Here is a 25,451-nt window from a genome sequence, read left to right as displayed (position 1 = left end):
AGCTGTGAGCTCCCTCTGTTGGCCCTGCTGTCCCTCCAGCTGGCCTGGTTGGGCAGTGAGCTCTTGTGTCCCGTAGGTGTCCCCCGTGGAGAAGAACACTAGCGAGACGCTCTATTCTCTCAAGTTTGCTGAGCGGGTGCGCTCTGTGGAGCTGGGGCCTGGGCTACGCAGGGCAGAGCTTGGGTCCTGGTCGAGCCAGGAACATCTAGAGGTACGGGGACTGTCACAGGCCTGGCTCAGGTGGCCCTGGGTCAGAGACTTTGGGTCATGGCAGGAGTGGGGAACTGGGCGGGGACGTCCTGAAGCAGTGGGGGCGGGGAAGCTGCCGGAGGTGGGTGGAGCTACAGCTGGAACCCACAGCCAGGAGCCTCTTCAGTACAGGTAATTCTTCTTGGCCTCAGAGGTTCCTGTGGGGTGACCAGCTGGCCGTGGGGGTGGCACACAGTAGGTACTAGTTGTACCTAGCACACAGTGGTAACTAGTTGACTTCTTTATATGTATTATCTCGTTTAATTCTTACCATAACTGAGGCTGGGGCACGAGCATCATGCCCATTTTGCAGATGAGGAAACTGGGTGTTAGGAGGTTAGGAGGCAGGGCAGGGGAGTAGAGAGCAGCACAGCAGGGTGGGGAGCCAGGGCAGCCGTGGCCCACGCCCACCCGCCCTTCCCTGCTGACAGTGGGAGCCGGCTTGTCAGACGCCACAGCCCTCAGCACGGGCCCACTCAGCCCCCAGCTCTGGGACCAGTAGCCGCCCTGGATCCATCCGGAGGAAGCTGCAGCCCTCGGGTGAGCCTGGGGTGGAAGTGTGGGTGGGGGAGTCTCCCCAGGATAATAGTCACCAGGCTGCCCTTACCTGGATTGGCTTTCTATTTTCTTTCCTTTTTAAAAAGTTCTTACAACTTCTTCAGAACCTGTTTTACAACCTCCCCTGCCCCCAGGCAGTCGTCAGGGCAGACAGTGCTGTGTTCAGTCTGCAGGTGGGAAATGAAAGGTCCGTGGGGAGGGGTAGTGTAAGGAGACCCCAGCCTCCCAGCTTGGGGTGCTGACTTTACCCTGGGACCCTGCTCTCTGAGGGTGGGCTGGCTGGGCCTGTGCAGTAAGCCCCCTCCAGAGCAGTCCCTGCATCCCCCTCCCTGCACCTCAGCTGCCCTGGGGATAGAAAGGGCAGGGCTTGCCTACGTCCTAGGTGAGGAGTGAGCCCCACCACAGGACTGGGATCCAGGACTCCAGCCCCTGTTTAGCCCAGATCATGGGAAGGCCTGGCCTGTCCTTGAGTCCAAAGGGGTAGCAGCAGCAGGGTCCTGTGGGGTACTGGCCTGAGGCAGGCCCACCAGTGAGACGCCTGTCACTTTGATTTCAGCCTGACGGCTGGGGCTGCAGCCTCTAGGTGAGTGTGGGGCCAGTGGCCCAGGGCTACCCGCCTGCCCGCCGCCATGGGTTGCAGGGCTGCGCTGGGACGTTCTGCTGCTCAGGGCTGGGTCTGGCCTCCGCTGGTGTTGTCTGTCTGCTTCTGCTGGGTTCCCTCCTGCTCTTGGTGGCACCTGTTGTGGGCTGCCGGTGGGCGAGTGGACAAGAGGCTGATGATCCCGGTGCCCCTGCAGGGAAGTCGCGGCCACTGCCTGTGTGACGGATGTGACCCCGCTGGGCCTGGAGCTGGGCCCCGAGGCCTCACCGGCCTGTTCCTGCTGCAGCGCCAGGACCCCCGGAGGTGGAGGCAAGAGTGAAGGCTCCTCTTCTGCCCCGTCTCCCCTCAGAGATGAGAAACATGTTCAGAAGGAAACGGTGTCTCTCGGCTGTGGCTCTGGGTGCAAATTGCATGGGCGGAAAAGCGGGGGTGGCTGCTCTTCCTGGCGGGCCTGGGCTGTCAGTGAGCTGGGCCCCGTGAGGAGGGCAGGAGAGTGGAGGAGGGCGGGCCTCTCACCCAGGCTGCCCCAGCTCCTCTCCTCAGCTTGCAGGACTGGCCAGCCCCCTCCTTCGTGGGTGGGCAAGGAGCCTCCTGGCAGGCTCAAGAACCATTCGGACTGGGGTGGGTTGGTGGCACCAAGGGCAGCCCTCCCCGCCCCTCTCCTTCAAGGAGGGGTCCCGCAGCTGGGGTGTGTACAGAGGCGCACGGCCTCCTGCCACGGGGCCGCGCCATATTTATGGCTGACAGAGGCAGCCAGTGGGTGGGGGATTCTGCTGCTCCCTCACCTGCCTGGCTCACTGGTCTCTTGAATTTTCTTCCCTCTGAAATCTATTTAAGAACTTTTGGAAGCTTAGCCATTTTTACTTATTAAAATAAAAGCCTTTTTACACAAGTATGGTCTGAAAACTTTGGCCTGTGAGCCCCTCTTGGTCTGCTAAGGGGGATGGGGCACTGGCAGGTCCTGTGGACTCCCGGGGTGACAGCCCTCCAGGAGCTGTCCTCTAGGTCAGTTAGGGACATGCATCCTTAACAACTGGGGGGAGCCCGCGCTGTCCCACCCTGGGTCACTTTCTCTGTTGTTTGTGGTCACAGTCACCTCATGCAGTGCCTACCGTGTGCCCACAATAACTGACCGACCTCCCTCCATGTTACTGATGGGAAGGAAACTAAGGCTGGAGAGAGCTTCGAAAGCTCATTAAAGCCTTGCCCAAACCATGCTGGCCTTCCGGGTTACTGCTGGGCACCACCCACTGCCCACCCTTTGCCCTGGCCTTTTCCCTCTTCAGTGAACTGGCCAGAGGTCCGCGCCACCTTCCTCCAGTGCCGAGGACCCTGACCACCCCGGGACAGGGCTGTACCTGGTCCCTGCCTTGGGAGCAGGAGGGGGCCCACCTGTCGCAGTGACCACAGAGCAGTGGGCCCTTTCCCGCCAGCCAGTGCTGGGGGCTCCAGCAGGGAATGACAGCTGATCAGAGCCCTGCTCAGAAGAAGGGGCAGGTGCCTTCCAGTCCTGCCCCTGGAGGCATCCTGGGGGTGTCCATAAGACAACTTGTGTGTGGCTGAGGTGGGGAGGACCGGCTGGTGGGGCCCACCCCTACCTAACCTCAACACCCAGTGGTGGAAGGGTGGTTGCCGCCTCCCTTTCCTTCCCAGTCTGAACTGATGTCCCACAGGCCTGACTCTCTGCTGCCCCCTGCTGGCCACACGGCCCAGAGCCCCACCCCAGGGCTTGGAGGGGGTGTGGCCTCATCTCAGAAACGACGGGGCAGGCACTCCTGGGACGTGGGGAGCCCTGTGACCAGCAGAAAACATTCCCCGCAAGGAAACCTGGGAATAGTTACAAATTTAATAAAATTTGCCTTATAAATTACAGCAGCAGCCCCAGGGCTCAGTTCGCTGCCCCAAGAAGCAACAGTTGGGCAAAGCTGGGCAGCTATTGCTGGAGAGAGTTGTCTGAGAGTTCAGGGCTGTAGAGGTGGCCAGGGACCAGCGTTACCTCCTCCAGGACGGCCACAGGACAGCGGCAGGGGCCAGGCAGAGGCTCATGGGCCACTAGGCACAAAAGGAACAGGAGTGGGGGCTGAGGCCAGGCCCTGAGGGCAGCCAAGCGCCCCTGCCCACTGCGTTCCTCAGTCCAGACTGGCCATGAGCAGGTGCAGCTCGCGGAAGGTACTGCCGTGGCGGCCGCTCAGGCCCGACTTGCTCTTGACCAGGCCGCTGATGCTCTTGAGCTGCTTGTAGCAGAGCCGGCACTTGTGCAGCCTGTAGAGAGGGCAGTGCCTGAGGGGCCAGCTGGCACCACCACCACCCCAACCCCAGGGCCTTTGCTGTCCTAACTGCTCCAGCCCCTCCTCCCAAGGGAAGGTGGAGGCCCAGAGGGGAACTACCCAGGCCCTGCCAGGGATTGTGGGCACAGCCAGGCCATGGAGGAACCCAGCTCTGGCTAAGCCCACCCACGCCCTGAGCCATGGCCCCAGACCAACACACCCTCTGTACTCTGTCCCAACAGGACTGTCAGTAAGAGGGGCCAGGGCCTCCAGGCCTTTGTCCCCTCACCTGTTGTGGCACCCCTGCCCCCAACACACGTGCCGCCTGGCCCTCACCTCTCCTCCCTACTGATATCCACACCCACGGAGGGCGGGGCTGCCAGCATGTCCGTGATGAGGGGCAGAAACCGCTGCAGGATCAGCTTCAGGGAGGTGCAGCCCGTCTGGACGTAGCTTCAGGGGGAGATGGATGAAGTCACAAATGGACTCAGGGCCACAGACAGAAAGAGAAACAGCGAGGAACAGAGGAGAGGGGCAGACACAGACACACACACACACACACACACACACACACACACACACGCCTGTTTCCACTCCCACCTCTGGACCGTTGAGGGGCAGCAATGCTTCACAGCCAGCTCACAGGAACACCCAGGCTCTTGGGGGACTTCCCATGGTCCAGGAGGAGGCTTCCTACCTCTCCCCTCCCCCTGCCTGAGGCAGGCATGGCTTCCCCACACGCACCTCTCATACTTGCTCTGCAGAAGCTTCTCGATCTGTGGCAGGACCGTGGTGCACAGGTCCAGCTTCCACAGGGAGCTAGGAGAGGCCAGGACATGCTGCCGTCAGCCCAGCCCTGCCCCTCCACCCACTCCCCCTCGGCAGCCACTTACGCTTTCTGGTTGACGATGTTCAGGAGGTCCACCACCACCGACAGGTCGTTGATGGCCACAGCGGAGTCCACCGACGTCTGTGCAAACAGAGCACCGTCAGGGGAGGGGCAGTGGGGGACAGTGTGGCCCTGTGAGGGTGAGGGTGGGGGCACGAACGTGAATGTGGGTGTGCTGGAGGGGCTGTGGGTGTTTACAGCACTGCACCTAACGCAGTGAGTGTAAGGCCAGGCATTAAACAGGTGCTTACTAAACAGCAGCCGTGATAATGACGACAGGACGGCCTATCCCACATGGGTGGCCTCTTCTTGTTCTGCCCCACGCCTGGGCAGGCAGGTGGCAGGGGCAGGGGGCGAGATGAGGCCCTGGGCGAGGGTGGGCGCTTGCCTTGATGTCGCCCGTGGTCCACACAGCCCGCACGGTGTCCAGGTTCTTGTGGCGGCTGGTAAGCACCACACACATGGTGTCGTGGCCTTTGCGGATCTGTGACATGGCATCCTCGTCCACCAGCTCAGCCTGCTGGGGGATCTTCACGGCCTGTGTGGGATGCGCACCCAGATGCTGGCACGGGAAGAGCCGGCAGCAAAGCTCTGCTCTCCACCCACAGACCTCCACCCATGCCTCACACTGGGCTCCCACTCACGGGCAGGAAGTCGGAGGCCTTCAGCCCGATGGGCTCATTCCGGGTGGCAGGGATGATGGCAGGCTCAGCCTTGGGTGCAGGTGTGGAAGCAACCACCGGGGGCCGGGGCAGGACCTCCAGCTGAAATGGGTGTGAAGCTCAGTGGGTGCCAGCCTGGGGCCTCCCTCTCTGCCTCCCAACACGAGGGACCCCCAACCCTGGCTCAGGACCCTCTCTAGGCCCCACACCATGCTCCCTCCATGGACGTACGTTTGGCACTGGGAACTGCACATCCATGGCAGAGCTGGGCTTTGCTGCCTCCTTTGCTGTGGCTGCATCTGGAGGCAAAAGGAAAAGATAACTGGGTTCGGCCAGAAGGGCCTCAGGGCGGAGCTCTGGGCAGCATTGCAATGGGGACAGAGCGGGAGCGTGGGGAGGCAGCAGGCCAGTAGCATGGGGGCTCCAGAGGACCTGGGAGCAGGCCTGGACCTGCCTCCTCCCTCTCCCCGAACTCAATCTTAAGTCTGCCTGTGGGTGGGACCCAGGGGGCTCTAGGATGTGGCTGTCCTGTCCCTTCACTGGCATGTGTGTGGAGGGGGCTGGGATAAGTGACTGGCAAGATGGAAGTGGAGCCTCCTAGGAAACCCAGCCTTCAGAAGACAGCAAGGACGGTCCCTGAGGGAAGGCCAGGTGGAGGGCAGGGGTACTCTGTAGGACAGGGGGCCCCACACCTGCCCCTTCTCCAACCACAACGCAGATCATGTTTTCTCCCTTCTTAATCCAAACCCCCAGCTGAGGCCTTGTGGGCCTGACCTCTTGCTGGGACTCACCCCAGCTCCCCGCCTCTCAGCTCCCTTCCTGCCGGAAGCGCTCCCCTCTCCCTCTTCTTGCCAGCCCCCAGGCCTCAGCAGTTGTTGGGCCTCCTGAGAGCCTCCCGATCATCCCATCTACAGCAGACCCCATCTAAGCTGGGCCCCCAGTGACTCCTCTCCATCCTCCACAGCCCGAGTGCCCCTGGCAGGCCCGCCCGTGTGGTGGTGTCTATGTCTGTCCCCCACACATCAGGGCACAGGCTCCTTGGGAGGCACTGTCAGTCTTGCAGGGACCCGGCACATAACGGGTGGAGGGCAGAGACCCAGCGGGAGAGGCTGTGGGTCGTGTCCTGAGAGGGGAGGTTCCAGGGAAGGGGCTTGTCAGGAGGACTCACAGGGAGAGAAGATGAGGGACGGGGGGCATCAGAGACCTTAGGAAACCAGGCTCACCCAACTCACCGTCCTCTGGGGGTGCAGGGAAGGGCTCGCTTCTCCGGGGTGGTGTCCGACCTGCAGAGGAAAGAGGCCCCTGGCTGTGAGCGCTCCTGGCCAGGCCACCTGGGACCCAGGGCCCTGTCAGAGTGTGGGGGACAGAGGGTAGCTCCCAGGCATGCGGCTGCAGACTGTGGACCCTGCTCTTGGTCCCAGGAACCCTCAGTCCTTCCCCTCCCAGCCCACTTGTCCCTGGCAGGGCAGGGACTGAGACCCTGAGTAGCTGCTGGGCTGCTGCTGAGGAGTGCCCAGGGCCCCCTCTCAGTTCCATCAGAGCACAGCCTGGCAAGGTCCAGGGAACGTGAGAACAGGGTGTGGAACCCAGGATGGGTTAAGAAGAAGCTAAAGGGACGTAGAGCCACAGCAGGCCATCCTGGAAGGACCCCCAGCCTCCCTTTCACCGACGGGGACGCTGGGCTGGGGGCGGGAGCCCGGCCTCACTGATGCTGTTCTTGGGCTGAAAGATCTCGTTGTAGTCCTCGGCGTTCTGGATCTCCGCGCGGGACTCACGCTCGTCCCGGTCATCCTCGCTGCTGGGGCTGCGGCGCTCGCTCTCTGAGTTCTGCTTCACCCTGGGGGTATGAGGCCAAGCCCAAAGGAAGCAGGTGCCCTGTAAGGCCCAGGGCTGGAACTCCGAGGCTTCCCCTATGACAGGCCCTCTCCTGTGCCCCCTAAGGCCCCCCACGCCCCCACCTCTGAGGCTTGCTGCAGGTTGTGCTGGGCCGCTCGTAGATGCGCCGGAGCGGGGCACTGGGGTTGGGTGGTGGCTGTGCCAGGGGCCGGTGGTCCTGCACAGGGTCCCGGGCCACCGTGCCAGTCCTGGTGACACGTGTCAGATCCACCACATAAGAGGAGACGTTGCTCTGGGAGAAGGCCACACCTATCTGCAGGAAGCAGAGAGGTGGGGCTGGGCCTGTGAGCTGAGAGGGCAAAATCTCAGCCCCAGTGTGGGGGTAGGAGGAAGGGCCTGGGCTGGAGGGAGGCAGGTGGCCCCGTGGGAGTGGAGGGCGGTGGGTCCCATAGCTGTCTCACCAACTGGTCATTGCAGATGGCCAGGTCGGCCACCTTGCCCCAGTTGACGAGGACCACATCAAAGCACCGCTCAGGTTCCCAGCCGTAGACACGCAGCGAGTCCTGGCAGCCGCTATACAGGCAGCAGCCGTCGGGGTTGAACAGGACGCTCCTGGGCCAGGCGAGAGATGGCTGTGGGTCCTGTGGCACCCAGCCTGGTCCCCACCCCGAGGAACCCAGAGAGCCCAGGGCAAGGAGGGCACAGCAGTGGAAATGGGAAAGGCCCACCCACAGCCACGCCCCGCTGCCCGGGAGAAGCGCTGGGCCGCCCACCCCACAGCCTGCATACCTGACAGGCCCAGGCTCCCCTTCGATGCAGCTCACCACCTGGAACTTCTCCAGGTCCCAGAAACGGATTGTCCTGCAAAGGTAGCCAGGCTGTGCTGCCAAGCCTCTCTCTCATCCTGGCCTCCAAATGCCCCTGGGAAGCCAGCTTCTCTCCAGAAACCTCTCCCCCAGGGCAGGGCCACCAGGAGCAACGTCTGGGGCAGAGCTGGCCCTGACTTTGCAAGGGGGAGGCTGGGCCCGATGGCCCTGGCCCCGGGGTTGGCCCCAACAGCCATGAGCCTCCCTGCCCTACGGGGTCCCGCTAGGTGCCTTGGGTCCCAACCTGCCCATGAAGCCATAGACCTGGGACACTGAGGCCAGGGAACCAGAGCCAGGGGAGATGGACCAGGGTCCAGTCCTGGCTGGGCTGAAATCCAATTCAGTCCACACAGGATCGTCAGGCATATAACACCCCAGACAGTGACAGACCGAGAGCAGAGACGCGCAGAGGACAAGGTAGTGAAGGATGGCAGTCACGAGCAACTCGCCCGCTCCTCCTCACCTGTCAGAGCTGCCGGAGGCCAGGAGGTACTCGTTGGGGTGAAACTCGACCACGTTGACAGGCCCCGTGTGACCAGGGAACTCAGACATCATCTTGCCAGCAGTGAGATCCCAGAGCTGGAGGCAGGGCAGGGAGGAGGTCAGGGCGACCAGGCATCTTGGCTACCCACCCTCTCTAATCCAGGCCAAGCTTTTTATCTACAAGCTACCTTCCACTCGGGATGGGCTTGGGACATGCCCCATCAGGAGGGAGGTGAGGACTCAGCCTGGTGTGATCAGCAGCCCCCAGCCCCCAGCCCCAGGGCCCAGGTCAGGCTGGGAGCTACCTTCACGGTATGGTCATCTGCGGCCGACGCCAACCACTTCCCATCGGGGCTGAACCGGAGACACCGCACAGCCTGGCTGTGCCCCTGAGGGAGGACACAGCATGAGCTCACCCTGGGATCCTGGGCCCAACAGACCTCTCCCTGCCTCCTCCTCACTCCTATGGGACCCCTTCTATGTAACGACACCGGTTATCCACCTGGTTCTGTAGGGAGCAGTTTGATGAACGTGGCTCTAGGGGATTCATGAAGAGCCAGGGGATCCAGGTGGGCCACCCATGGCACTCCTGCTTGGCTCCAGATCCATGTTTTATGTTCTCACCCATGTGGGACAGCTGTCCCCTCCATCCCCTGCCGGGGTCTGGGCACCACGCCACACTCAATGCCTGCAAGGTGCTCACGGAGTCACTGACAGAGCGCATCCTTACCCTGTATCGGAAGACACAGCCTTTCCTCCTGATGTCCCAGAGCTGTGGGGGTGAGAGAAGCAAAGGGGCAGAGTCAGGAGAGGTCATGACTGAGGCCCAGAGCCACGACTGGAGGAAGGTGTGTGGCTGTGAGCAGAGGGCGGGACGCAGGCTTCTCTAGGTTGTTACTCCCCACAGTAACAAGGACAGAAACTGCTCACTAAGCTGGCATTCTGAGCAGAAACGTCTGGCAGATGCCTGCCACCCACTTTCCCTAGGATGGTGCAGATGTGGCTGCAGAAAGGGGAAGAGGTCCCCTCAGCGGGCATCCAGCACTGAGGGCCGGGCCGGTCCTGCCGCAGGCCCAGCGGGAGACAACGGGGCATGGACCGGCCTCTCACCTTGATGTTCGTGTCCTGGGAACCGGAGGCTACGAACTCGCCGTACGGGTGGAAATCCAGGCTGCAGATGTTGGCTTTGTGTCCCATGAGTGTGCGAAGAACTAACGAGAAGGAAAGCAGAGACAGCGGCTAAGAGCAAATGAGAAGGCTGGCAGAGGAAGGGCTGCTGTGGGGATGTGTGTGCGCTTTTGGATTCACCGCACAGAAAACAGAACAGAAAAATAGAACAATGACACGTATTTTTAAAACAGGAGGAAAAATCAAGGGTCCCACCACCCTAACAATGAATTTTCTTTTCCTTTCTTTTTTTTTATTTTTTATTTTTATTTTTTTTGAGGAGTCTTGCTTTGTCACCCAGGCTGGAGTGCAATGGTGCAATCTCGGCTCACTGCAACCTCCGCCTCCCAGGTTCAAGCAGTTCTCCTGCCTCAGCCTCCCAAGTAGCTGGGATTACAAGCATGTGCCACCACACCCAGCTAATTTTTTCATATTTTTGGTAGAGATGGGTTTCACCATGTTGGCTGGGCTGGTCTCCTGACCTCAAGTGATCCACCCGCCTTGGCCTCCCAAAGTGCTGGTATTACAGGCGTGAGCCACTGCGTCCAGTCAATAATTAATTTTCCTATATTTCTCTTGAGAAATGACAGCCCTGTGTTACCTCAAGTCTGCAGAAATTGTACCACACTCTCCCCACAGACTGTGCCCCAGCGGCAGCAGAGCCAGGGAACCACCACACTCAGTTCAGGCCCTATGGGCATGCAGCTTATGGTTTGCAGAGGGCTGAACTCCACCCAAGACAGCACGAGGAGAGAGAGAGACCAGGAGAGGTTCAAGCTGGGAGAGAAACAGCTCGGTCGGAAAGAGAAATCCAGGAAGGCTTTATGGAGGTCGTATTTGAGTAGATGTCAGTGGGTGGAGGATGAGGGATGCACTGTTAGGTAGATGGAGGTGATGGGCAAAGTCCCTAAGGAAGGCAAGGGGAGGGCATGGCTGGGGTGGCCCTGATGCACACACCAGTCTTCTTGGGTAACCCCTGTCCATGGGATCTTGAGGATGGTTGTGAGGACACACTGAGGAGCAGTGAGAACTGAGAGGATACAGGGAGGACACGCGAGGACCAAAGAACTCCCGGGGTGGGGCCTGATCGCCTCCCGCTGCCTAGGAACCACATCTCCCATCCTTTCCTGGAAGGTTTTGCAGGCATCTCCATGGCCAGGAGCGGCCCAGCCTGGAGGCAAACCTTGTGTGTTTCAGGGTGTCTTCCAGCACCACTCAAATTTGTCTCATGTTTCCTGCTTTTGGAAAGATTTATAATTCACTATCTGAACAAAACTGACCGTCCTGAGTGGCGGAGCCAGGAAATGTGGGAGTCCAGCCATTCTTAGTTTTGAACCAAGGTGCAATAGAGTGCCTTGTGAGGTAATGAGCTCTCTGTCAGAGGAGGTATTCAAGATTCCATATATAACACTTTACTGCAGAGTCAAGATCCAAGCACTGGGTGAATTAAATGAACTCTACTGTATGATCTTCTCTACCCCCAAAGTCAGGATGTGGGCTGTGGCGTCAGACAGTACTGGGATCAGCCTTGGCTCCAATCCTCACTGGTGGTGTGACCCTGGCCAATCACATACTGTCTCTGGGCCTCACGTTGGGTCACAGAATGGAGTAAACAAACAGACATAAAGTGCTTAGTACGGGCTCTGAACATGGTAAGTGCTCAATAAATGCCAGTCGTAATTAGTCCCATTCACATGTCTTCCTGCACAAGGCCTGCCTTCTGCTCTTGGCTGTCCTGCAAGCTGGGCCTTCTCTCCTCCTCCTCAGGCCTCAGTGCCCCTCTGCAGTTGGCCCTGTCTGGCGCTGGAGCTGGGTCTGGACACTTTCACATCCCTCTGGAGTCTGTCGAATGCATATCCAATTCACCTGCACCAGAATCTCTGCAGCTGTCCCTCCTTGCTCCGTGTAGCTATCAGCTGCTGCTGGGGGCTGGGCATTGCCTCCTGGCCAAGGAGGCCACGCTAGCTCCTGCTCCAGTCCACACCCGCTCCCAGCCCACTCAGCTTGGATCCCACAGCAAGGCTTCCAAAATCCTGCCCTGCCCGGAGAGGATGTGGAGGAGTCCCACCCTGTGTGGGCTGGCTGCATGAAGTGCCAGCCGCCCTCCTGTGGGATCCCGTGGGATCCCCTGCGCTGAGCCACCCTCGCCCTCTGGCTGCGCTGTGGAAAGCAGGCAGGACCACATTCTTCTGGCCTGACTCCTGTCCTTGCTTTTCTATCCCACGAAGGCCTCTGATGCCCACATTCAATCACGGGATCTAGGAACTGCAGAGTGGAGGGGCCTCCGGGGTCTGTCTGCCCCACACAGGAACCCCTAAGGCCTCCCAGCTGAGCACATCCTCAGCCTACATCTGAGCCCTCCAGTGATGGGTGGCCTTCCAAGGCAACCGATATGAGAGGCAGCTCGCTCTCTTTCTCTTTTTTAAATAGAGACAGAGGTCTCCTTTTGTTGCCCAGGTTAGTCTTAAACTCGTGGCCTCAAGTGATCCTCCTGCCTTGGCCTCCCAAAGTGCTGAGATTACAGGTATGAGCCACCATGCCAGTGGAGCAGCTCTCTTTGGAACCTTTCTACACCTGGGGCCTCAATTTGCCTGTCTGTCACTGTCACCCGAGCTCTTGCAAGTGGGGGTGGAGGAGGCCGGAGGTCTTAGCTCTACCTGCTGTGCTGAAGGCAAGTTTCTCTTCCGTTCAATGGCACAACAGAGAGCACTGGGATGGGATTCCTGATGCCAGGATTCAAGTCCCAGGCTCTGCTGCCTGCAGCTACCAGGGCTTTCCTAAGCTCGGTGCCCTCCCTGGGCCTCCATTTGCCCATCTGTCAACTTGGCTGTCCATCAGAATCACCTGGAAGCTTATTAAAATCCAGATCCTGGGCCCACCCCAGTACTGAGTCGGGTTCTCCGAGGGTGGAGTCTGCGCCGTGAGTTTGTAATAAGCTCCTTGTGGAGGAGCCAGCCCTGGCTGTCCAGGGCCCAGGAATCCAGCAGTCTTCATTTTTCATTTCTCAGCCACTTCAAGGAATTCCTCACATTTCCCTTATAAGCAAAACAATTGTGGCTGAGAAAGCCTGGACAAGGGGCACGGCGCCCTCGGTTTCTCCCTTCTGTCTCTTGTTCTTCAGTGAATACTGAATGGCTGGTGCCCACACGCTGGGATTCAGGTCCAGGGAGCTGCCAGCCTTCTGCCTGAGCCTTCCCACCTTCTCCATTAGAGCCCAGCCATCCTGGACTCGCTCTTCCCTGGCCCGCTTGAGTTCAGTGACACCCAAGCACAGCATGCCCTGGTGTGACCAGGCAGTGTGATCACGTGCCAAGATGCAAAGCCTGCAGTCCTGTTTGTTATCAAAGAGGTCCTGGGGCTCTTTTGTTCTTAAACTGACCATCACTGAGTAGGCAAGCATCACTGAAGCGACCTGGGTGCATCTTTATTGAGTACCACCTACACAGAAAGCCCGCTGTTCCTGAGCAAACGGAGCCTTGCCACTGTGTATGCGCGGCTCATGGCTGCGGCCCTGCTGCCAACATAGAGCACAAACCAAGGAGAGGCCCAGAAGAATCTTGAAGTCTCAGCCGGGCCAGAGGGGCTCTCTTCTGGAAAAAGCAGCCTCGGCAACATCCACATTGCCGCTTCCTCTCCAGGGCTTCAGGTAGGTGGCCTCCTGCCTGGCACGTGGGGTGATCCAACCAAGGCTGTCAAAAAGCATCAGGCAGTCCAGGCACGGTGGCTTATGCCAGTAATCCCAGCACTTTGGGAGGTTGAAGAGGGCACATCACCTGAGGTCAGGAGTTCAAGACCAGCCTGGCCAACATGGAGAAACCCCATCTCTACTAAAAATACAAAAATTAGCGGGGCATGGTGGTCCATGCCTGTAGTCCCAGCTCCTCAGGAGGCTGAGGCAGGAGAATCATTTGAACCTGGGAGACAGAGGTTGCAGTGAGCTGAGACTGCACCACTGCACTCCAGCTTGGGTGACAGAGCGAGACTCTGTCTCAAAAAAAAAAAAAAAAAAAAGAAAAGAAAAGAAAAGCATCAGGCAAACAGGTCTCATTTGGACCTCACAGTGCTGGCCTGCATAGTGTTCTGAAACAAATGTTGAGTGAGCTGTCAACATTTTTAAATGGGTGGATTCCACATGAATTTCCAGATTTCCAGCCTCTCTTGAAAAATCCGTAGAGCTGGCACCACCTGCCAAGGCACCGAGGCACAGCACAGGAGCAGTGGGCGAGACTCTCCACTCAGCCCAGAACTGAGGGCATGAGTTTCCAGACCACAACCGCAAGAAACCAGCGATGACCTAGCACAGGGTGGAAACAGACCCGCCCCCAGGCTCATCACACCACAACACTGGGACAAAGACCCTAAAAGCCTGCGGAGACAGAGAGAGAGGAAAGAAAAGACAGAGAGAGAGGAAAGAAGAGCGAGAACGTGGAATGAAGCCAGTCCCCTGTGAAGGATCTGGGATTAGAACAGCACCAGCCCCTCCCAATAGCAACCCTAGAACCTAAAAGGCAGAAGAGCTGCACCTTCCAAATTCTGAGGGCGATATTTTATTGCCAACATAGAACTCTATACTCAAACTCATAAAACAAACACAAAAGCAAATGATGGGGGTAGTATAAAGTCATTTTTAGCCATGGAAGGTCTCCAAAACTATGCCTTCCCAGCACCCTTTCTCAGTAAGCTACAAAAGAATGTGCTCCATCAAAAAGAGGGAGAAAACCAAGAAAGGTGGCGGGGTGGGACCAGGAACAGCAGACGGAGAGAATTCCCCGGAGAAAAGACACGGAGGCCCAGGATGACAGCCGGGCTGCAGGCCACTAGGACCAGAGGAGAGGCTCTGAGAAAAGGCGCCTGCATTATGGGATGGGTTTCAAAGAAATAGGAGGAGCTTTACTCTTCTGGCAGAGAATCTGGGGATAAATGAATAATACAGACATAGAAAACACACAGATTAAAAAAGAAAAAAGAACAACTATTAACTCCAGGGAAACCAAGTTATTAAAAAGAAACAGTCAGTGGTAAATGACACTTACGCATCCTTACGTTATAAACACTGCCTATTGAAATGGTGCTACTGGGAGGGTGGGAGGAGAAACACGAGCGATAGGGCTGGGGGTGGTGCCACGAGAGAGCTAAATTTTCATCCTCTACAGTAGGAAGAGAATAATGTGCTAACTTTTTTTTTTTTTTTTTTGAGATGGGGTTTTGCTCTTGTTGCCCAGGCTACAATGCAATGGTGCGATCTCAGCTCACCACAACCCCCACCTCCTGCCACCTCCTGGGTTCAGGTGATTCTCCTGCCTCAGCCTCCCAAGTAGCTGGGATTATAGGCATGGGCCACCACACCCAGCTAATTCTGTATTTTTAGTAGAGACGGGGTTTCTCCATGTTGGTCAGGTTGGTCTTGAACTCCCAACCTCAGGTGATCTGCCTGCCTCAGCTTCCCAAAGTGCTGGGATTATAGGCGTGAGCCACTGCGCCTGGCCACGATGTTTTTTAAATAAGAAAAGAAAGAAACTGTGGTATAACCATGTGGTCTAGAAAGGTGGAGGCGATCAGCAAAGCACAGATGAAAGCACAGAAAGTTTCGGCTCTTGGAGAATGGGAAGGAGTGAGGCAGAAGTTTCCTCTCTCCATTGGAATTAATTGCAGAACTACTGGTATTTGAGGTTTTAAATTTTAGGCTATGTACAGCTTCCATACAGATGAAAACTAAATTAAAACAGAGCACAAGCAAACAGATCTGGCCATTCCAGGCTGCCTGATGGCACCAGGGAGCCAAGACAGAGTGGGAACCACCTGGAGTCGGGGTACAAGCTCCCCGGTTCTTCACGGCTGTCCCACACAGCCACCTCACTCATTCACGTGACCTGCAGGGCCCCTGGCCACATGTGACGTCCCTTTAGGTTCTAAATACACACACACACACACAGATGCAGACACACACATCCAAACACACACACATCCAAACACACACACACCTGCGCATCCCCCAACCCACACGATGGGTCATGCAGACATTTTCCAGCAGGCCCTCAGTGCCAGCTGCTAGAGGCAGCAGTGCATGTCAATGCCAGGCTAATGGGGGTGGAGTGGGTGCCACACTGCCCGGTTAGTGCTCCAGGAGCAAAGCAGCCAACCTAGTCCAGGCAGGCTTCCTGGAGGAAGTGGCACAACTGCAGAGCCTGAAGACTAAGGCAGGTGCGCGTGCACAGAAGGCAAGCTCGGAGGCCTACTTTTGGCAGCTTCCAGGTCCCAGACACGGATGGAGCCCGACTGGGAGCCAGCCACGATGAGCTCCTCAGGGGTGTTGAGGCGGACGCTCTCCACTGGGGACGTGTGGCCCGTCAGGCTCTGTGGAGAGAGGGCAGCAGCTGCAGTGCACTGCTGAACAGATCCCCGCAGTTGCCGCCCTGAATTCCAGGTCCCCCGGAAACGCTTCAGCGAGAAGTGGCTAAGGCAGGAGAGGGCACCCCATGGGGCCACAGCAGAGCCCTCCTGCAGGCCCTTTCTGAGCAGCTACTCCTCTCGGCCTCAGCTCTCAGGGCTGAAAGTGGACAAACCCCACTCATTCCCCCACCACCTCCCTCTTCCTTGCTGTGCTTCTGACATGGGCGTCACCTGCAGAAATGGCCCTGGGCCTCTCGGAGGGGAGTGACTGGCCAAGATAAAGGGATGCTGTCCCTTTGGCCCTAAGTCAAGCAACCCGCCCCTGCTCTATTCCCCTCTTCACTCTGCCCCACACAAGCCCCTCAGTGAGGAAAGCCACAGCTGAACCAAGGCCTGCCTGGTCCCGGGCACAAATCTTGCCCCTCTGGAACCCCCGGCTCTCCCCGACTGCCCATCCCCACGGAAAGGAGAGGGCTGTGGGGGTTGGAGGAGGGCGGAAGACTTTTCACTGTGGACCCTCTATCTTTTGGATGTTGAGAGGAATAAGTGTATCCCATACTCAAAAATAAACAAAAATAAATCCAAGTGGACGGCCTGCAGGGGGAGAGTGTGCACAGAAACCCCAAGGAGAGAATGACCCCGGCAGCCTGGAGGCACTGTAAGGCCTGGGAGGCTGGTGTGTGTGAGCCAGGGCAGCAGCCGGGGGCGAGACCGGCTGGGGCCTGACAGCTGTACCTGGCATTCAAAGACAAGCCTGCAAGCCAGGCCCCAGACGGTTGGCCCCGTTTCTCTGGGGGTCGTGGCATGTCCTATTTTTGGTCAGTCATTGGTGTTGCTTTTTCAGCTTGTGTATGCTACTACTTTGGCATTTCAGGGGGGGGTAGAAAACACATTTGAACCCTAAAAACAAAGTAAAACAAAACATTTCAATTCATCTTTACTGACCCCTGGCACCCTTGCTGAGGCTGGGGTGGATCTCAGTTCTACCCCTGGATCTCAGAAAAACAGAGGTGATTAAGTTTCTACTAAGAAATTCATCCTTTGCCATATTCTCTCTCTCTTTTTTTTTTTTTTTTGAGATGAAATCTCGCTCTGTCACCCAGGCTGAAGTGCGGTGGCACAATCTCGGCTCACTGCAACCTCCGTCTCCCGGGTTCAAGCAATTCTCCTGTCTCAGCCTCCTGAGTAGCTGGGACTACAGGTGCCCGCCACCACGCCCGGCTAATTTTTGTGTTTTTAGTAGAGACGGGATTTCACCATGTTGGCCAGACTGGTCTCAAACTCTTGACCTCAGTTGATCCACCCGCCTCGGCCTCCCAAAATGCTGGGATTACAGGTGTGAGCCGCTGTGCCTGTCCTAATTTTCTTTATCTATTTCACCAGGAGTCAAAACAATGATACTTCCCTGATTGGCAAGGGATGCGGGGTGGGGCATGGAGGAAAGGGCAGGTTCCGATGCTGCTGGTGAGAACGTAAAATGATTTCTGGAGGGCAGTTTGGCAATCTATTTTGAAAGCTTTAACAAAAGCACACACCCCTGGATTGAATGCAACGATCACGGATCTGCTCAAGGATCTAGGTGGCTGAGGATGTTCACCACAGGGTGGTTTAGCGGAGCTGGAAAAAAGCCAGAAACAACCTCCATGCTGATAACAGGGTGTGGCTAAGATAATTACAGCTCATCCCTACAATGGAACACCATTAAGCCATTCAAAATCATGTTGTAAAAGAATACTTGTTGACACAGGCAAATCCTTACAACATTGTTAGTTTTAAAAATCAGGCTGCACAAGAGTGGCAGTGTTTTTTGATTTGTGTGTGTGTGCTTGTATGAGTATTTGCATGTATACATGTGTACATGCATGTACAAGTGTGCACGCATGTGCATGTACACGTATACGTATCTGTCTCAGCATCTAGAAGGACTCAGACCAAAACACCAACTGTGGTGGCCTTTGGATAAAAGAACTATATGTAATTCATTTTGTGTTTTCTCCTTTATGTGCTCCTAGTTAGAAAACAGTTTCTAGCATTGAACATAGCTGCATAAATAGTGGGGAGATGCTATTTAAGAACTAGCTCCCTAACCAGCTCCAGCCAGGTCCCCTCAAATCCTTGTTGGGGAATGAAGGCTGGGAATGAATTAAAATAAACGCCCACATGTTGCTGCCAGGCAGGCAGATGGGCAGGTGGGAGGGGAGGGGTATAAGTCTTTTGGCTCAACCACAGGCCCGGGGCTTATTTTAACCTTCTCACAAAGCCTGCCTGGAGTTCTTAATAGTACCACAGGCAGGTGACTCCCTCGCTCCTGAGGGCTGGCCACTGTCCCAACCATGCTGGGCTGTCCTGGGCCTCACTGAGCAGACAGCTGGGGGAAGCACCATGCCCCCTCCACCCCTGGACTGGGCCCCAGCGGATAGGGGGCCCTGGGCTCAAGAGAGCCTGAGAAGCTGCTCACTCTTCAGCCTCCAACCCCTGTCCCTGTCCCCTCCCCAGGTCCTTGTCCTGACCCCCTGCTGGCTGTCGGGGCTCACCATGATGCAGTTGGGCTTGTTGATGGACCACAGGTTGACGCGGCAGTCATCCCCGCCTGTAGCCAGCAGCCGCCCGGAGGCTTTGCCCAGCACCAGTGAGGACACATTGCTGGCATGTGCGACGATCTCTTCTACACAGGGAAGGAGAGGGAGAGGCCATCAGGGGGGCCCGATGTGGTCTTGTGAAGGAGGGTGACCCTGCTCGGCTACCCGCTCCAGAACCTGAAACCCAGTGGAAGGCTCTGCCTCCTTCAGCTCCCGCTTTGGTGCCCACCATGAGCTGTAGGACCAGCAGACGGGGCAGGGCATGGGCCTGAGACGGAAATCACTGTTTCTCAACTTTCATCATACCTGTCCTTCCTACCTTTAGACTTCATGATTTTCTTCCTGTTTCTGCACATCACTTGGTAATATTGACTAGTCATACTCAATTTTTAAAATTGACTTGCTATTTTTTATTAGCTTGGTCTTAGGCCATATCCATGAAATTACAAGTTTGATATACTCATGATACTCTTTCTATGATACAAAAAGAAAAAGAGTTACTAAAATTTAAAAAACATTGACCCATGCACTGCCTATGCACCTCTCAGCTGCTGCTTATGTGGACACGCAAACCCCGCTCTGGAGAACACACTCTAAGAACAACCGAAGTCACCTGTAGACAAGCTGCCCCCAGGTGAGCCTGCACGGGGCTGTGGCTCAGATTCAGAATCATGGATCAGGTTCTGGTCTGAGGTCTGCGATCTGCTATTGCGTGGCCTTGGCTACTAGGTCACCTGTCCTCTGAGGGCCTGGCTCCTCGTCTGGAAAGTGGGGATACCCATGGTGCCTGCTCACACCTGATGCTGAGGACTCCCCGAGAGCGTTGTCTGCGTGCTGCTTAGTAGCAGGTGAGGGCTCCGTGACGCTGGGCAGGCTCGGGGCTAGTCACCATGAGAGAGTGGGCATGGGGGCCCCGGCGGGCACCAGAGGGTGAGCTTCATGAGGAGGGGGCAGGAGGCAACAGACAGAGCAGCCGGGGTGGGGGTGAGGGCTGACCACACAGAGGAGGAAGCCATGAAGGCAGCCCAAGGCCCCTGGCCTGGTCAGTGGAGATGGCAGGTATGAGCCTCGGAGGGCTCCACAGGGAGCAAAGCACAGGCAGGGAACCAAGAGGCAGCCAGGGCCTCGGAGCCCATCCCTGCGCAAGCTCCTTCTGGAAAGAAAGCAGAAAAAAGACAGTTCTCCCTACACAGGCCGGGGGAAAACCCCAAGGTGCTGACGCCCCGAGGCACCTGGGAGGCCAGCGTGGGTGACGCCAAGGAAAAGGGTGTTGCAGCCACGGTGCTCCACAGAGGCCCCTCCTGCACCCCAGCTCCAACTCCACTCTGCTTGGGTGTCTCTGCTGCGGACTTCAGACCACAAGGAGGTTGGGAAACTGGGTCCACAGAAGCTGCTTGCCGGAAAGCCGGGCTCCAAGGGGCCACCAGGAATGCCCAGGGGACAAGTCGCAGGCTCAATCTCACTGATGACACCCTGCCTCCTGGCCCGGCCATGGCAGAGCCGGCACAGGCAGCAGCACCAGCAAGGGCGAGGGTTCCCTGTGGGCCCAAACCTGGGCCAGGGCACCGGGGAGCTTGCCATGGGGAATCCCAGGGAGCTGGGCCCCACTTTAGTCCCATCTCAACGAGAGCCTTCTGTCCTCTGGACACTGTGGGGACAGAAACCTGGGGAATCCAGCCACAGACATGTGTCTGTTCAAGAGTTTCCGCCCAACCCGGAAAGAGGGCAAAGCACCTTCTCCCTGGCATTCTGTGCCCAAGCCTGGCATTCTCTCCGTGGAGGCACTGCCCACTCCCCCTGGCCTACCTGGAGGGCTCTGTCTATCCCCTGGCCCTCACTCCTCCCAGGGAAAGTGTCTGGCTGGGCCCTACCTCACTGGGCCTCAGGACTGCTGCCCCTGGAGACAGTCATTCATTCATAATATCAGTATTGCCTGGGTGCCCACTCTAGGCCTTGCACAAAATTTGCCCCAGTGTGATCAGACGGTGGTGGGGGCAGGAGACTGAGCTGGCAAAACCACCGACTTTGGGGTGAGAATTTAGAAGTTGGGCCCTTCTTGAGAAGCCCACATCACTCCCCTCTAAGCAGCCTGACCAGGGACTGACTGGAGCCCAAGGAGGGAGGGCAGAAGGGCAGGGACACAGCACAGGCACCTGCAAAGGAGGCACGGGGCACTACCCCAAGAGCTCCTCCTTCACCTGGCTTGAAGGACAGCGACCAACAGCCCAGGCCGAATACTTGATTTTCATACAAAAAATGAAAAATAAAAATCCTCAGTGTCTACTGGCAGGCCAAGCTCTGGGAGCACATACAACCTGGGCCCCACATCCAGCCAAAGCTGGGGAACACGGTGCGGCATGGCAAGAAGGGCTGAGGATCCACGTCCCAGATGCAAGATACAAAGTACTAGGTTTCAACGACCTCATGTGGGCCACGCACCTCTGATCCTCACCAGACCCTGGAGCCACAAGGAGCCAGAGGTCATGTGGCCCTGGGCTCTTCAGAGTTGATTCCCATGGACACCACCATGCACATGAAATCAGCAGCAGCAGCAGATGCCCAACACGCCTGATCTCATTACCTCCTGCTCGCACACTCTGATGGCTTGGCCTTGCCTTTAAGATAAAGCCATGGCAGCCTCAGTAGGGCTGGGGTCCTGTGGACACATGCTCCTGTGAACTCACTAGGTCTGTGCGGCCCCACGTTCCTCCTGCTGCTGTGCCACTGCCCATGGCCTCCCTTGAGTCCTTCCAATACGCCGAGCCTCCTGCCTCAGGGCCTTTGCGCTTGCTGTTCATGCAACCTGCAGTATTCCCACCCCACCCCCTACCCCACCCCCGAGTTAACTAATTCAGTTTGCAACTAGAGGAGACACAGAGGGATACGGTTATCCAGTTCCTGCCTGTTGCTCTCCCCAGGCTCTGCGCTCCCACCATACAGAGACCTTGACTACTTTGTCACCCATTGGCTCCCCAGTGCCTAGCTCTGGGGAAAAGCCAGCTGTTGAAGGGATGAATATGTAATCCCAATAATGACAAAGTCACTCTGACCAAAGTGTGCCCTCCTTGGGGAACCATAACTGGGTTCTCCCAGAGCCCTAGAGCTTTGGGGAACAACATGGAAATGGCCCAAACCTCTCACTTTACAAACAAGGAAACAGAGGCCCTGCAAAGAACTTTGCCCGAGTCTTATGGTTAAATTCATGGTTAAAAAGTACGTAGTCTTGGCCAGGCATGGTGGCTCATGCCTGTCATCCCAGCACTTTGGGAGGCCGAGGCAGGTGGATCACCTGAGGTCAGGAGTTTGAAACCAGCCTGGCCAACATGGTGAAACCCCGTTTCTACTAAAAATACAAAAATTAGCCAGGCATGGTGGCAGGTGCCTGTGATCCCAGCTACTCGGGAGGCTGAGGCACGAGAATCGCACGAACCCGGGAGGCAGAGGTTGCAGTGAGCTGAGATTGCACCACTGTACTCCAGCCTGGGCGAAAGTGAGAGTCTGTCTCAACCCAGCTCCTGAAAACCAGCCCAGGGACAGCTGGCAGCAGACAGTGACCAGGTGGAGCACACAAAAGCTATGCCAACCAGTTACGATAGAGGTGCCAATGTGTACAGGAATTCTCAAACTCTGATCTGGGCATGCTTGGGATCCTCGAGATCCTTTCGGGGGGTCTGAGAAGACAAAAGGATTTTCACAATAACACTAAGATGGCATCTGCCTTTTGCACTCTCATTTGCTCACAAGCATATGGTGGAGTTTCCCAGAACATCACTAGAGGCCTATTTGATTATATACTCTTGTTTGAAAATGTCTCAGTATTAACTTCTAACATGGTAAATATTGACAGATACATAAATCCAACAAACAAAAGCACTCTGGGGTCCTCAATAATTGTTAAGAGTATGAAGTCTTTAGATGAAAGAGTCTAGAACCGCTTGTTCAGGGCAGTGTCCATCAGTTACAGTCCGAGCCCTGTCTGCAACCCTCTGCCCATCCCTTCTCGCTCCCACTCCTTCCTCCATCCTGGGCCCAAGATGCTTTTATCTGACCGGGGAAGTTTGACTTGTGAGATGTCTGAGAATGCTGCGAACATCTTTCAGGATTTCTCACCCCACTGTCAGCCTAGCTGGAAATGCTATGCTAAGTGCTTTAGGATGTTCATCTTGTCACTTGAATTTCACAGCAACCATAGAATGCAGGCGTCATCTCATTGTATAGACAAGAAAACTGAGCCTCAGAGAGGTTAAGTCACCTGCCCAGTGTCACCCAGCTAAGAAGTGCCACAGTCATGATTTACATCATGGTCTATCTTACTCCAAAGTCTAGGAGTCTCCTCCTGTGCCAAGAACAGGAAACAAAGCTGTGGGTTCAGGCCTCCCAGCAACAAGCAGCTAACAGAATAAATGGGGTGATAAAGAAAAATGAAAACCACTCACGCAACTTCCAGGCTGTCTTGGTGACCACAGGGGTGGCCATCCTTCAGCTGGCTGGCCACCTGAAGCCCCACCCACAAAATAAACTGTGCTTTCCTCGTGGGGTGGGGGTGGATCCCCCCCAGATCCACCAATCAAGTTGGCAGAGAGTTCCCACACATCCAGGCAGGGAGAATGCCTCGTCTTCTGGCTGTGGGCTGCCTCGTGGTTCCAAATCACCCACAGCAGCAAGAACAGCAGCCTGTGCACATCTGTCACGATCCTGGATCATGGGATGTTAGGCTTGAGCCATCTCAGCTCAGTACCGGGCTGCAATACAAACAGAGGTGATGTCATGTTAGAAAATGCTTGGTAAGAGCTATCGCTACCTGGATCACCAAGGCCACTTGATAAAGACTGGCACCCACCAAAGCCACAAGGGCCAGAAGCAAATTGGGTTTGGGGATCTGCAGAGGGGGCACCTCAGGTAGGGTGATTTGGAACACAAGGAAAAAGAAACTCCTCCCAGAGGCCAGGATAATGAGATGCAGCTCTGTTCCGGGATGCTGGCTGCCTAAAGTGCAGCAGCTGCAGTGGGGCGGAGAAGACCACGTGTCTGCAATTCACATAGATTTCTCGGGAGTGGTTGTTTTTGTCTGACGTGTGGGGTGTGGGGGAGTGGAGTCAGAAGCTAAGCTTATGGGCCTAGGAAAGGCATCCCAGAGACGGCCACTTTAGTCCTCCCTGGAAAGAATCTCGAAGATGACCCTGATGGCCCAACTCCCCAGCTCCTGGCAAGGGAACCGCTCCTGCTCCCTGAGATTCCCAAGGACAGAGCTAGGAACTAGGCCTCTGGTCTGGGCGTGAGTGGCTATGACTTCTCAACTCTGAAAGGCCACCTCATGGAGCCTCCCACCTCCTTCCCACAGCCACTTCACCTCTTTCCCATGAGCCCGCTCCCCTCCGTCACCTTTCTCCTGGGTCCCCGGGTCTGCCTCTCTAGTCCTCCGTTCACACCCCCTTTTCTCCCTGCCCCCTGAGTCTCCCACTCATGCACATCCTGCCTCCCGAGCTCCCTCACGTGGCCCCTGCCTCGCCAGACTCCCGTTACTGCCCTTTCCCGTATGTTCCCGGGGTCTCCCATTCATTCATTCTCCTGCTTCTCTTCTCCCTATTCATTACCCGTCCTTCTGCAGACCCCCAGCTCTGCTTCCGGCCTCCCTGGTTTTGCCCCCTCCGGCCTCCACCCCGACCCCTCTGGTCCGGGGGCGGGGGCAGGTACCTCGGCCTCAGCTGATCCTCTCAACCCTCTGCTTGCGGAGTATGGGCTCTAGCCTCCCCACGCCCAGAGCTCTCTGCCCGCAAGCCCGGCCAGCCCCGCCTGGCTCGGCCCAGCCCAGGGCCCACCGTCCCCTCGCCACTTCGTCCCCTTGCCCACTCCACCTGCAGCTGCGGCTCCGGAGGCCGAGGCTCTGCTCCAGGCGCGACCCCCACTTGCCTCCATCCCCTGCCCTGATTGGCCGCTGCTTGACAACCGACCCTCACAACAAAACCTCCGGCTCAGAGCCCCGCCCACCTCGCCTCCCGCACCAATCAGCTGCCGCAGGCGCTCCGCCTCCTGCCAGGACTGACCAATGGAAGCAGGCGCTTCTGCCGCTTTTCCTAAGTACCCGCCCTCTTTTCCTAAATCAGGCTAATCAAGAGGAAGGAGCGTTCAAGAGCCGCCCCTTGGCCTCTGATAAACCAATGCAAGCTGCCTTTTCCTTAGTCCCGCCTCCGTCTCAAGTTTCCCTTTCCTCTCCGTTTCCTTCCTCGAACCTAATTTGTGTCTGAAAACTTTTGAGAGCCGCCCTCCAATGGCGGCTGCGCCAATGGCTTGAGCAACCGTCCTGGATTGACCAATCAGAGCCCGCATTATTGGAAAACCAATTACAAGATAGCCAATGGGAAGGAGACTTCTGGGGCGGTCTGAAGCCGCAGGCCTTCCATCTTGGAGTGGGGAAAAACCTAGGGAGGCCTTAGTCGGCATTTTGCCGAAGCTCCTCATTCTTCCCATTGCCTGCAGATGGTACCCCGTGGCAGGAGGACTTTGTCCCTGTTCTTTGACCCGGACGCCGGCATGAATCCCCCACGGAAGGTCTAGAAGGAAACAGCCTGATTCCGGAGCCGAGGCAGGCGCTGAGTCCTGGAGCATTGACCACGCAGCCACCGCCTCGGCTAATGGATGCGTGGGCAAGGGGCTGCTCCCTGAGGGGCCGCAATCAGGGAATCGGAGAAAGGCCGGCTTTATTTGTGACACGTTGGGCGGGGTGGGCTCAGGGAAGCGCCGTAACCCTTCTCGACTCAGGGCCTCTCGCGTGGCCGCTTAGGAGGGACTCGGCCCCGCAGCCGCCTCTTCCTGTTGCCCAGAGGTTGTCCCGGGCACCCAGAGCTCCTCGAACCTCGCCATTCGGCCTCCAGCCTCTCACCTCAGATCAGGGCTCCTTGGGTTC

General features: G+C 57.1%; 2 protein-coding genes and 2 long non-coding RNA genes across 78 annotated transcripts in view; 2 read left to right on the top strand and 2 right to left on the bottom strand.

Annotated features, from left to right (window-relative positions):
* Positions 1-2,300, top strand: part of KIFC3 (kinesin family member C3) — a 105,416-nt gene extending 103,116 nt beyond the window's left edge. For 27 of the 50 annotated variants that reach the window (XM_077986090.1, XM_077986084.1, XM_077986083.1 and 24 more), the window contains 2 exons: positions 77-211; positions 681-1,136. In XM_077986090.1, coding sequence (XP_077842216.1) covers positions 77-211; positions 681-1,049 — 504 coding nt within the window. In that variant the 3' untranslated portion in view covers positions 1,050-1,136. Of the gene's footprint in view, positions 1-76; positions 212-680; positions 1,137-1,363; positions 1,391-1,604 lie in introns of those variants that run through there. The other 23 variants (XM_028841202.2, XM_077986089.1, XM_028841199.2 and 20 more) reach the window with 1 other exon arrangement.
* Positions 488-2,700, bottom strand: LOC144338056 (uncharacterized). The gene is made up of 2 exons (XR_013411818.1): positions 1,425-2,700; positions 488-974 (listed from the first exon to the last, which is right to left on the bottom strand). It is a non-coding gene; the product is annotated as an uncharacterized LOC144338056 (long non-coding RNA).
* Positions 2,701-3,240: 540 nt separating this feature from the next.
* On the bottom strand, positions 3,241-24,433 carry KATNB1 (katanin regulatory subunit B1). Of its 26 annotated transcripts, none has more exons than XR_013411788.1 (20): positions 24,403-24,433; positions 22,984-23,289; positions 18,503-18,633; positions 15,815-15,932; positions 9,522-9,622; positions 8,914-9,183; positions 8,717-8,800; positions 8,392-8,507; positions 7,852-7,923; positions 7,524-7,674; positions 7,185-7,375; positions 6,933-7,063; positions 6,459-6,509; positions 5,458-5,525; positions 5,209-5,328; positions 4,953-5,102; positions 4,565-4,645; positions 4,420-4,514; positions 4,012-4,128; positions 3,241-3,670 (listed from the first exon to the last, which is right to left on the bottom strand). XR_013411788.1 is itself a non-coding variant. In XM_077986179.1 (20 exons), exons 2-20 carry the CDS (start codon positions 23,021-23,023, stop codon positions 3,538-3,540), a joined length of 2,205 nt encoding a protein of 734 aa, XP_077842305.1. In that variant the 5' UTR covers positions 23,024-23,289; positions 24,242-24,433; the 3' UTR covers positions 3,241-3,537. The 26 variants fall into 26 exon arrangements, 25 of the variants coding, with proteins under 25 accessions (XP_077842305.1, XP_077842307.1, XP_077842318.1 ...); XM_077986179.1 differs by having other exon boundaries at positions 4,420-4,494; positions 4,569-4,645; positions 6,450-6,509; positions 24,242-24,433; XM_077986181.1 differs by having other exon boundaries at positions 4,420-4,494; positions 4,569-4,645; positions 24,242-24,433.
* LOC144338047 (uncharacterized) lies at positions 14,753-23,294 on the top strand. Its single transcript, XR_013411808.1, has 2 exons — positions 14,753-15,000; positions 22,135-23,294. It is a non-coding gene; the product is annotated as an uncharacterized LOC144338047 (long non-coding RNA).
* Positions 24,434-25,451: the final 1,018 nt, after the last annotated feature.

Source organism: Macaca mulatta, chromosome 20, assembly GCF_049350105.2.
Source record: "Macaca mulatta isolate MMU2019108-1 chromosome 20, T2T-MMU8v2.0, whole genome shotgun sequence".
NCBI classification, from domain to species: Eukaryota; Metazoa; Chordata; class Mammalia; order Primates; family Cercopithecidae; genus Macaca; species Macaca mulatta.
This window is presented reverse-complemented; position numbering and strand designations above follow the sequence as displayed.